At 42.9% G+C, this 12,880-nt stretch overlaps 1 protein-coding gene across 1 annotated transcript; it reads right to left on the bottom strand.

Annotated features, from left to right (window-relative positions):
• Positions 1-7,290: 7,290 nt before the first annotated feature.
• On the bottom strand, positions 7,291-8,209 carry LOC133298221 (uncharacterized). The gene is made up of 3 exons (XM_061497476.1): positions 7,857-8,209; positions 7,484-7,628; positions 7,291-7,398 (listed from the first exon to the last, which is right to left on the bottom strand). Exons 1-3 carry the CDS (start codon positions 8,207-8,209, stop codon positions 7,291-7,293), a joined length of 606 nt encoding a protein of 201 aa, XP_061353460.1.
• Positions 8,210-12,880: the final 4,671 nt, after the last annotated feature.

Below are 12,880 nucleotides of genomic sequence, written 5' to 3'. Positions count from 1 at the left end.
ATATCCCACCTTCTGGGTCGGGTATAATCCTGAGCTATCGCTTTCCTACAGTTGTGTTGTCCCTTAATGTAAGCATATGTGTTCATTTCGAGTTCTTGGTTTATGTCGTGTTCACCGCCATTTTCCCTCGTTACACTACTTTGATAGTTGAGCATCAACCATGTCCCTACTCCGGGTTAGGAATACGCTTAAGTTGTTCGATTTCGACCGGCGGGTTGCCCTCAAGCGATATCCCTTAACTCGGATTATATTTTTTATGCCTATTTATTGGGTCGACGGTTGTGCGTGAACCCGTCGAGGCTTTCATAGAATACCCGAGTAGTAGGTGCGCTTTAGTAGTCGCGAATCGACTATTGAGTTGCCCCAAGCGTCAGCGCTTAACTCGGTTGATAGCTGTATGCGTATATATCTTGTCTTATTTGTTGGGTTGGATTTGCACTCATTTCATTCTGCCACGTGGTACAGCCCGCTTGCTTTAGCGTGCTCCAGCTGTTTTATATCGTCGTTGTGTTTCGTGAACATTTATTGGAGCATCATTTCAGTTGTCTAATCATTGCTTTTTGGTGTGAATTGGTAGTAATGCCCTTGCCCCTTGGCTTTCTCTGTGCCGTGGTTTTGCGCGCATGATGATTGCGGTTTCCACCCACGTTTGTGGCAGTTATGAATTGGGGAGCGGAAAGACCTAAATAGCCTTGACCTTTTCTATTCACGACTCACTAGATAGTTGTCATGGCTATATAAGCTTCTGCTGCCCCTTATGTGCTTTCGTTTCGCTTCTGAGCATTGCGCACCAGGCTCGTTCTGCTTGCTTTCGTCTGTGTACCTTCTGAGTATTGCGCATCATCCTTATTTCGTCTGTTCTTCAGCATTTCAGTTTTAGTTCTTCATCTTCCTTCCAATAGGTATGTCACGCATTTTTGCTTTTTTGTTGCTTATGTTGCATTGTTCTGCATTTGAACATTTGTTTGCCATTATTCTTTTGTAAATTTGAAGTTGCATATTTTCTTTGTCGATTTTCTGGTATTTTTCCAGCATCCACGAAAAACTTCCATAACTTGCGTTTAAAGAACATTGTGTTCTTTTGTCGTTTTGGTGGTTGTCATCTTGTCCTCCTTTTTATCCTCCCTTTTGCTATATGACATTTTAGCCTTTTTCAGTTTCTTGACCAAATGAGGAGGGGAAACTCTCCTTTTTCAGCTCTGTGTCTTAAAGGGAAGAGGGAGGGGGATCCTGATTTTTTTGAATAAGATTCCCCCTGGTGCTCGTTTCTGGCTTTTGGGGATTCCTAGGACTGAAGAGGAAGAGCAGGAAGCTATGCTTCGAGGTTGCCGTGGTGGCACGTCTCGGAGTGTGTCTGGGATGTCGAGTAGAGGGTTGTGGCATCCCCGAGATAGGGGCTCAGCTCGCCGGGTTAGGAGCCGTCATAATGAGAATATGCGTACTTCACCTCCGTTCTCCCAACCCGGAGTTGAGGCTTCCAACCCATCTATCATACATCCGAGATCTCTCTCTCACTCCCAAGCTTCACCACCTTCTTCTATCCCGGGGAGTGGCCCATGTTACTCCTGCGTTTACTTGAGTGCAAAGCTTGTTGAGCAAGGTTGTGACTCTTTGGCCGAGTCTACTTTGGCTACTTGTCAGCATTCAGATAAATCTATTTGTGCGTCAGGAGGAGCAGATGATCCTATTACAATTTCTGATATGTCATCATCATCATCATCATCTAGTCATTCTTCTAATAACCTTTGTGACTCAGGTATTCTGACTCTTTCCTGATTCCTGTCTTTCCTTGTTTTTAGGTTTTATGGCATCCCCTCCTCCCAAGGTAGTAGAGGAGTCGAGTTCTGCCGAGTCGTATTCTGGATGTCCACCGGCCTCATTAATATCCCAGTTTCCCTGGGTGACTTATGAGGTTTTGAATACCACTTCTGAGCTTACTTTGGAAGTCGTGGGTGGGCTTTCTGTTGGGTTGGTGGAAAATTGCGTCATTTTGGCTCCTCGAGAAGATGAACATGTGTGCTCAAGCGGATCCAAAGAGGATCCTTGCTTCTTTTTCTTCTATCGAGATTTCGTCAACTCGGACTGCGGTTTCCCTTGTCTGAGTTTCAAATAGATGTTCTCAATCATCTTCATATATGTCCTACCCAACTCCATCCCAACGGGTGGGGTTTCGTTAAGGTTTTTGAGCGGTTTTGTGCCTATCTTGTTCTTCACCCTTCCGTTATGGCTTTCTTTTTCTTTTTTCAAGTTATCTCTTGTCGAACTAGTCGCGAACCGGCAAATCGAAAAGGTTGGATTACTGTGAGAGGTGTCCCTGGCCGTTGACTTTTTCGAGTCTACACTGAGTCCTTTAAGGGCTTCAAAGACAAGTTCTTTAAAGTGTGTGCACATCCTAGTAAGGAGGTATGGTTTCTCCAAAACTGTGGTACCGAGGATGTAGAGGGAAAGTTTCCCTTATGTTGGTCATCTGATCATTTTAAATTCCCCCCTTCAAGCTACCGCTTTAAAGAATCCCAGTTGAACTCTAATTATGTTAATACCGTGATCGCCATTGGTACATACCTTCAGACGCATAAGAACGCTAGTGTTGCATCCCTCATCTATAAATCTCAAGAAGAGCTTGATGCCGAATTGAGTATGTTTAATTGCTAGATTGATATGCTTTGCTTATTGTATTGCTTTAACAATTGATTTTATCACTTTGCTTTGCAGTTCCCGAAATGGAAAATGAACAAAGCACTCTTCCTAGCTGGTTGGCCGCATTGACCAAGGGAAAGAAAGAAACGCCACCCGAGTTGTCGCAGAATGATACGTCCGCCAGGTTGTCGAAAAAGAGGAAGGTGGCGGAACTGAATCCGAAAAAGGGTGCTGCTGACAAATCAAAAGCCAAAGTAACAGAGAAAAAGCAAGTCAAGAACAAAGATAAGGAGACCCCTGTTGAAACTGTTATCCCTTCCTCTCCACGGCAAACGATTAAAACCCTTCCTGCTCCTTCGGCTTCTGGTTTGGCCAAGCATGTCGTATGGCAGTCCGGGTTGTCTGATGCTATCCAAACGGCAGTTTGTCCGCCTGATTCATTCTCCAGTCCAAGTTCTTTTACAACTGAGGAAATTAAGGTACTAGAGGGTTTGGAGCTTGACAACCTACAAATGTCCGGGTTACCGAGGCTTTTGGTTTCGTTTAAGCATAAGTATATTCGTGCCAATGAGCAGGCCGCTGCCTCTCGGGAGGAAAAAGCAAAAACTGTTGCCGAGCTCCTTAAAGTAAAAGATGATTTGTCCTCGCTGAAGGAAAAATATGACCAAAAGTCATCTGATTTGGTCAAAGCAAAGGATGATAGTAAAATGGCCTTGAAGGCCATAGAATGTGAGAGGGAAAAACAAAATTTTTCATATGCAGAATTACACATGCAATCAAGAATCATGTTTTATGGCATGTGATGTTACCTTTATTTGTGAGTTCAAAACTCCAAGACGATCAGTGTTAGGTTTGAAGGGTTCAAACCCTCTAACGTTGATCCACACCACCCACGTCAAGATGCAAGAACGCTTTCTTGAAAGCCACCAATTGACCACTACAGAGAGGCTTGCTATGCGCTCAATAGGTGAAGAAGTAGGCTAGGTATATGTGTTTAGAAGAGTGAAGTCTCCAGCATGAAAACTTCACAAGAGTGGGAATGGTATATAGAAGAATTGGCTAGGTTCTTTTGAAAAACCTTAAGGAGGAACTCACCAACTAGGCGCACAAGAGAGGGAGAGAATTAGTGTATCAAATCAGAATTTTTACTTTACTTATAATGAAAGTGGCGCACAAGTGAGTGAGTCAAAGGTGGAGTTGTTGCAATTCAAAAATCCCTACAACCTCCCATTTGAATTCTAATAAGACTAGGTCTTTATCTAGTCAAAATTCTGAACCTATGGTCATCATATGACCACCAATTCATGCGCCTCTATTCAGCCCAAAAAGGGTCCATATACATTTGAGCTGTTGCATTCAAGTTTGAACCAACTAGCTCACTGATTCTCTCAACAACCAAATTTGATTGGAGCTTGTTGGTTTGACAAGATGACAATCATCTCCCACCAAAATGGCGCCCCAAATCAGCCCTTGGAGATCTCCATAGATCTTCTCTTGATACAAGGGATTTGTTCCAGCAAGATCTCATCTTATCCTTTTGTTATGAAACAACTTTTCATAGCCAATTCAAATTCGAATTCAAACATTTAAATTGAAACGTTCAAACATTTAAATTCTAAATTCAAATTCAAATTTCAAATTCAAATTCAAATTTCAAATTCAAATTTCAAATTTCAAAATTCAAATTCAAATTTCAAATTCAAAATTCAAAATTTAAATATTTGATAATTAATTTAACTAATTAAATTAATTAGTAATGTCTTGGACCATCCAAGCCCATTAACAATACCATGCGCCCTCTCTCTTAGGTGGGCTTCCAAACTTCATCTTGGGCTAACAACCATTACTAGGCCCAATACCTTTAATGCTATATCATCATGACATTAAGGTGTTAGTGTATGACCCATTAGGTTCAACATAGCCACTGACATAAATGGGCTCGGGCCCAACAAGCCCACAACCCATTTAATGACAACACAGAGCACTAGCAATGCTTTGTTGCCCTAGAGCTAGTTAGATTAATGACTTGATCATCCTATTACACATATTTGGTTGCCGTATGTATTGCTTTTCGTCTCGGTTACCTTTCCATAAAACCTAGGGTAAGGAAGCGTATCAACCCTTGCGGTTTAGGGTAAGCTTTTTTCGAAATAGGGAATCTTCAATTTTCTGACTCTAAAGGCAGATCATCTCATGATCTCTTTTACTGTGCATAGATTCCCGAGTCCCTGTAAATGTCATCCCAATTTCTCCAGTTTACAGATAACCTAATCTCTCACAGAGATTTGACGAATTCCTTCAGCTTATCACCCTAGCCCTGTGCTCTTTCAGGACAAGCCCAACAGTATACCTATGAGTCTCCATGTTTCAGGCAGACGAGGTATACAGTCAAAGCATGCCTTCTAGAACACAGTCTAGGTAATAACTTCTGGTCTAAGGAAAGACATACCCAAATATAAAGAGACTACTCTAATGATACTCTCTGTGAGATTTCCTCATAGAGTCTCTTTTGTGGGTCTGTTCAGTGCGAGCTATACCCTTATAGATCCACCCACGACTTTTGCTAAGACATCTCCATATCTGTAGCTCATGAGGTCTTTACCTTGCATCCGAATACAAGTAGATAAGTCATGCTAGTCTTACCCGAGATCACTGATCCCCATTCTCAGTGTCTCTAGACTAGGAACATAAAATTAGGAATAAATATACAGTATCCTTGAATCCTCATGATCATAATATCATCACAGATACTCAAGAGATACCTATTTTATTCCAAGGGGTTTATCCAGTTACTCATATAAAATATTAACAGTAATATTGAGACAAAATATGAAACAGGATAAATAGTGCTTTTATTTATTTGCGACAATACAAAGGTCCACATATATCCTAATATAATTAAAAGATTGTCTCTAGGACATCCATATACTAACACAGGATTCCCTGACCCAACTTCGACGTGATCATGACCAGCTTCAACATCTTCATGCCAGCAATAGCAAGAGCTTAAGTGATTTCAAAATCACGTATGAGAAGGCGGAAGAGGAGACAAAGGCAACACAGGGAAAGTTGAAGGAGACCAAGGCCAAGTTGTGGGAAGCTTAGGATGACGCTCAACTCTATCGTGGTGAACTTGAAAAATCCATCACTGGTTCCTTCTATAATGCATTGAGCCAACTTCAAGTTCTGAACCCGGATTTGCTTTTGAATGTGGTTGGTTTGAATGCTCGTGCATATGTTAGTGATGGTCAAATTATTCTTCCGCCTACAGTATCTCCTACCAACGACTCATGCCTTCAGATTGAAGGGGGTGACCGTCATTGAGGAGGGTGAGGAGTTGGGCAGTCAACCACCTAAAGTTGTTGTGAACTTGGAAGAGACTGTTGCTACTCCTGCTGAATGAAGGTCCGGGATGCCGGTTATTTTTGTAATCTTCTTTTGAATTTGGGGTTCTTATGCCCCCGTTTGATTTGTTTTGAATATTACCGGTTTAACTCTGATTCCTAATTTGCTATTCTACTTTCTGTTTTCATATTCCGCCTTATGATTTGACGTTTGCATCTCGTTCTTAGTCGAGTTTCTCCCTAGATGAAGGATCTAGGCATGTTTCTTCATTGTAGTATGGCCTTGTTTTTGACAAGTGGCCTGATGCCTTTATTAGCGAAGTTCTTATGCAATTTTCACATTGCGAATCTTATCCGAGTTATCCCATTGTAGTTGAGGTTCTTCGGGTATTTTCCGGGTTGTGCATATATGTTTTACCCGAGTTTTACCCCATATGTATTGGGAATTTTTGCAACCCAGATAATTTTATTAAACTCGTACATTTTACGAGTTATACATTCGTGACCTGGCCGAGGTCAAAGCATTATACGGATTTCATTTTCTGTCATGTTTTGTGACGCATGTTTGATTGAACTTATCCATTCTGATAAGCCTGTATTAATAATGGCTTTCGTCGTTGCTGAATTAACCATGTGCTATAATTTGAATTTATAATTCAGTTTATCTAAGATAAAGACAACAGTATCATCTGTCCCTTTTGGTTTGTAGACCGAAAGAAGGAGCATTTTGACTTGATCAGAGTCAGTATGACAAAGTGTGCTTGTATCTCGGATGTTATGTTGATGCATCAACAATAGATAAGGATAAATCTTTAAAAGCAAAAGAAAGATTCCTCATTTATTGATATCAAATTGTTTGCTACATGAATTTGCCGGCATATTCGGCTTTAGTCAAATCCCTAATAGAAGAAAAACTTAAAACAAATTGCAATATTGGTGTTTGAAAGGTAGACTCCAGATTTAGATGTAGTATGTTTTTAGCTTATCCGCATTCCAAGTCCACTTGATTGCTTTGCCTTCGACTGTTTCTAGGATATAGGCTCTTTTTCCGAGTTTTTCTCTAACTCGATATAGTCCTTCCCAGTTTGCAACTAGCTTTCCATCTCTGGCATTCTTATTTCCAATATCCGCTCTCCTGAGTACCAAGTCATTTTTGTCAAAGTCTCTTGGCCTCACTTTTTTATTGTACCTGACTGCTATATGTCACTTGGCCATTATATTCTGGCAGTGAGCTGCAACTCGAGCTTCATCAGCAAGATCTAACTCGGCAGTGAGTAGCTTACTGTTCTGTTGCTCGCCTTGCTCGCTACTATTTATCTTCCTCCAAGAAGGTTCTCCAATTTCTACTAGGATCATAGCTTCGCAACCATATATTAGCCGAAAAGGGGTTTCCCCCGTTGCGGTTTGGGTAGTAGTTCTGTACCCCCAAAGAACAAAGTAAAGTTGTTGAACCCAGCTTTCTTTGGCATCAAACATTCATTTTTTGAGTCGTCCACAGTTACCTTATTTGCCGCTTCAGCTTGTCCATTTGACTGTGGGTGTTCCACAGATGCGAAGCAATGTTTGACTTGCAGGTCCTTCATCAAATGTTGGAACCTTTTATCAGCGAATTGTGTTTCATTATCAGTGACCACCTCAGCAGGTATCCTGAATCTGGAAACTATGTTTTGTTCGAAGAACCTTTGTACTCTTGCTGAGGTGATTGTTGTGACTGGTTCCGCTTCTATCCATTTTGTGAAGTAATCCACCGCTACAATCAGCTATTTTAATTGCCCTTCTGCAGCTTTGAAAGGTCCCAGCAAATCCATTCCCCATTTAAAAAAGGGTCATGGTGCCGAGATATAATTTAACTCTTCGGGTGGTGAAAAAATTAACTTGGCATGCTTCTGGCAACTTTTGCATCTCTTCACATGGTCTTTTGAATCTGCCTGCATTACCGGCCAGTAGTAACCAGCTCGAAGGGCCTTTCTAGCCAAAGCTTTGCCTCTCATGTGATGGCCGTTGATTTCTTCATGTATCTCGCCCAGAACATATTCTGCTTCATCCGCATTCAAGCATTTCAGCATAGGCACATGCAACCCTTTCCTAAACAGCTGATCATTCACAATTGTATATTGTGTCGCATCCCGGACCAACTTCCTGGATTCCAGTCGATCTTCTGGCAGTGTTCCTTTTTCAAGGTATGCCACTATGGTTTGTCTCCAATCACTTGCCGAGGTAATGACCATCACACAACTCGGCTTCATTAAACTTTGTTGTACCACCGTTCTGTGGTTGCCTGGGTTTTTGGTACTTGCCAATTTGGACAGAATATCAGCTTGGTAATTTTGCCTCAAGGAATATGAGTAACCTGTATTTCATCGAAGTCAGCCATTATTTCCTGAACTTTACTCAGGTATCTCATCAGCAGAGGGCCTTTGGCCTGGTATTTTCCTTCTATCTGTGAAGTTACCAACTGTGAGTCACTGAAGGCTTTCACCCTTGTAGCTCTGTGTTCTTTAGCCTACATCAACCCGGCTATAAGGGCTTCAAACTTTGCCTGATTATTCGAAGTCGGGAATCCCAAGTTCAAGGAGTGCTCTATGGTCACCCCTTTTAGGCTCTCGAGAATAATTCCTGCTCCACTTCCTTTAACATTGGAGGATCCATCTACGTAGACTTTCCATACATCTCTGGATTTGCTATGTTCCGGGTTCATTGGTGTTAGTTCCATTATAAAGTCGGCCAAAGCTTATGACTTGATGGCCTTCCGACTTTCGTAAGCTATATCATATTCACTAAGCTCAATTGCCCAGTTGGTCATTCGTCCCGCCAGGTCTGGCTTGTGCAACACCTGCCTTATAGGCTGATTGGTCCTAACTATTATTTGATGTCCCCGAAAATATGGCCGCAATCTTCTAGCCGTAATTAATAAAGAAAAAGCCATTTTTTCCAACTTCTGATATCTAACGTCTGCGCCTTGCAAAACTCTGCTGATAAAGTAAATCGGCTCCTGGCCTTTATCAGTTTCTTTGATCAGAACTGCGCTTATTGCTTCCTCCCCCACAGCCAGATACAGGATCAGAATGTCTCCTGGTTCCGGCTTTGAGAGCACTGGTGGAGTTGCAAGACACCTTTTGACTTTGTCGAACGCAGCTTGACACTCCGGGTTCCAGCCTTCTATTGCTTCCTTCTTTAATAGTTTAAAGAATGGGAGGGCATTCTCCGCAGACTTTGGTAAGAAACGGGTTAATGTAGCTAAGCGACCGGTTAGCTGCTGAACCTCCTTCTTATTCTGTGGGACCTTCATATCAAGTACCGCCTTGCACTTGTCAGGGTTGGCTTCAATCCCTCTGTGGGTTAACATCAAACCCAAGAACTTCCATGCCGGAACTCCGAACGCACACTTTGCCGGGTTTAGACGAATTTGATATTTCCTGAGTTTTTGAAAAGTTTGCTCAAGATCCTGGACATGGTTTGCGATATCAAAAGACTTGACAATCATATCGTCAAGGTATACCTCCACATTTTTGCCCAGTTGATCTTCAAACACCCTATTCATCATCCTTTGATAAGTTGCCCCTGGTTTTAAGCCCAAATGGCATCACATTGTAGCAGTAGTTAGCCTTTTCAGCAATAAAGGCAGTTTTTTCTTGATCTCTTGGGTACATTGGAATCTGATTGTAACCAGAATATGCATCCATGAAAGACAGGAATTGAAATCCAGCCGAATTGTCTACGAGTTGGTCTATGTTGGGCATGGGGTAGGAGTCTTTTGGGCAAACCTTGTTCAGGTCCGTATAATCGGTACAGACTCTCCACTTCCCATTTGGTTTTTTCACCATCACCACGTTTTCCAGCCACGTTGTATATTGTATTTCTCGAATGAACACCGCCTCTAATAATTCCTTCACGTGTTCTTCCAGGACTTGTTTCCTTTCGGGACCCAGCTTCCTTTTCTTTTGAGACACCGGTGAGGATCCGGGATAGACTGCCAATTTGTGGCAGAAGAAGGCAGGGTCTACCCCCGGGATCTCTGATGATCTCCATGCAAACACATCCGTGTTGTTTTCAAGGAACCGGATCAACTCTTGCTTGATAGGAAGGTCTATGGTCTTACCAATTCGTGTAAATTGACCGGGTTCTTTTCCCAATGCAAGATCTTCCAATTCACCATCGGGCTCAGGTCTCGGGATTACTTCTTCTCTCATGTCTAGTTCAACCAAGTTGACCGACTTATTTGAGTGTTGGGGAGTTGTGTTTTTGCCGAGTTTGTCTCCTGGGCGAATCTGGGGTGGACTCGAATGCCCACCTTCGATTTCTTTGACTGTGTCAAAGTAGCAGCCCTTGGATTCCTTCTGATCTCCCGCAATAGTGATTATTTCGTTCTTGCTACTCACCATTTTTATCTTCTGGTGCTTTGTAGAAACCAGCATGTCCCACTGGTGTATGATTGGTCTTCCCAGAATCACATTATATTCTGACGAAAAATCAGCCACGATGAATCTAATCCGTTCTGATTTGAACGCTTCTTTGGTTCCTAAGGTTAACCTGAGGTCGATGTAGCCTTTAGGAGGTGTATGCTCTCCATTAAAAGCTATCAGAGTTGTCTTGTAAGGTTTGAGGTCTTCCTCATCCAGGTTCATCTTTTTGAAAGCGTGCCAGAGTATGATGTGGGCACAACTCCCAGCATCCACGAAGATCTTCCTAACCCAAAAATTTACCAAGGTCCCCGCAATGACTAACCCGTCCACATGTCCCGGCATCACACCCTGCATGTCCTCTTTTGTGAAATACAAAAGGGGAGGATCCGGCTTGGTCATGTCTTCCTTGAACTTAGGACGGTCTCGAATGGAGAGTACCTCTTTCAAGTATTTTCTTCTAGCATTCACAGTATCTCCTCCACCCCCCAGGGCTCCACTAATTACATTACAATAAAATTCTGTTTTCGGGAATTCATCACGGTTGGAATTGTTTTTCTGATTTATTTCCTCCTTGTTTTTCTTTTCAGGAACCAGGATTTTACTTCTATTTCTGTTTCCCGCCTTCCTTTTGTTATTTTTGGCACCCTGGGTTTTGATGACGTATTGGCGTAGCCTTCCATCTCGAACAAATTTCTCCACAGCATCTCGGAGATCTCAGCATTGATCAGTGTTGTGCCCCGGTCCGTCATGAAAAGCACAGTATTTGGATTTGTCCAAACCTCCTCTGTCAAATATGGGCTAGGGTCTTTCCACCTTCTTCATCTCCGTCATTGCCACTTCTCTCCAAATTTGAGAGCGTGGCGTATTTAAAGGTGTATACGTCTCATATCTCCCTGGTACACGATCTCGGTTGTCCGGGATTCTAGCCCTGAACTCCTTTCTCTTATTTTCAATTCGTTCCTTTCCTTTCAGGGCTGGGCTTCTCCTTCTTGGGCTAATTCTTTTACCCTCTTCAGACAGCGCATTTGCAATCTCTATCTGCTCAAGTTCGAGGTATTTCTTCGAACGGGTTCTGAACTCTTCCAACGTTCTCACTGGGTCATTATAGACCGACTTGGCTAACATGGATGCACCATCCAGCCCAGCCACGATGAGATGTCCATGGACGTTTTCTGGTAAACCCGGTACCTGTAGTGCAGCATCTTTAAACCGATTAAGGTATTTCTGGAGGGTTTCTCCGGGTTGTTGGCGTTTTTTTCCCAATGCGAACTCTGACTTTGGATGTTTTTTGCTGGTTGCAAAGTTCAAAAGGAACTGTTGCCCAAATTCTTCAAAAGACCCAATGGAATTAGCAGGAAGGGTTGAAAACCATGCCTGTGCGGCTCCCGTTAGGGTTATTGCAAATATCTGAGATATAAGGGGCTCATCTATTCCTCGAATGTATATGTCTATATCGAAAGCGTCGATATGGACCTGTGGATCTTGATTTCCATCATATTTCGGCAGTCGTGCCGAATCAAAGTCTTCTGGGAAGGGTGCATTCAAAATCTCCCCAGTAAAGGGGCTATTGTTATACTGCCCCCTGCTGTATTTCCTTCTGTAATGATCGGGTTCCACTCGCCCTCTGATGTTCTGAGCATTCTGGCTGTGTTGGATTCTTTCCCGGTCTACTCCACCGTTAGGATTTGCTAAACCTCCTTGAGCCAAAGTTAGCCCAGCTGCATTTTGGCCATCCATTGCCTTGTTTTCCAAACTCGGATTGACCGTGTTCACCAGGTTTGGTCTTTCATAGTTCTCCTCATCAGTAACATGGTTGCGATCACCTTCCTGGCCATTGGCATTCTGGCCTTCGTTTCTCCTTGCCCTTAGTCCGGTTACCCCCATCAAGCGTTGTTCCAAGTCTCTGATTCCCCTGGTGTTCTCCTCCCGTATGGCCTAAAGATCTTGTCGTCGCTGAAGGTTATTGCGATTTTCCATCTCAGTCATTCGTTGCATAATTGCAATGAATGCATTCTGAGCCAAACGATAATCTGGATCCTTATTGGGCCACATGCGTGGCCAAATCTGCAGGATGCTGGGGAGGATTATTTCTTACTGGGGTCGTGATTGGGGCTGCACCCCTACCATGATGTGTTGGAGTTGAGGCGGTGTCTGAGACGTCTTCACTGACATGGACATGGTCATAGTCCACATCGTTTCCTGGCTGGTGTTGGGGCTGGCTTACCTCTTCTAGAACCGGATCCAACGGTCGATTCTGATTCTGGGGCAGCTGGCCACTGCTCCTTGTTTGGATTGCCATCATTTCTCAGGTCGGTGGGAAACTCAAATTCAAAGAAGTAGAATTACCCACAGACAGCGCCAATATTCTGTCCTTGGGACAGAGATGTCCAGCCCAATAGGCTGGTATATTTATCTTGGATCTAGTGCCTTCTCTAAGGTATCTATGAAGGAGATACCCTTGAGTCAAGCAGATCACTGTGCACAGAATACTATAAC

This window comes from Gastrolobium bilobum, unplaced genomic scaffold (assembly GCF_033153095.1).
Source record: "Gastrolobium bilobum isolate Gb01-03AN ecotype WA unplaced genomic scaffold, APGP_CSIRO_Gbil_v1 utg9664, whole genome shotgun sequence".
In the NCBI taxonomy this organism is placed as follows: domain Eukaryota; kingdom Viridiplantae; phylum Streptophyta; class Magnoliopsida; order Fabales; family Fabaceae; genus Gastrolobium; species Gastrolobium bilobum.
Note: the sequence above shows the minus strand (reverse complement) of the source record. Positions and strands in the feature narration are given on the sequence as shown.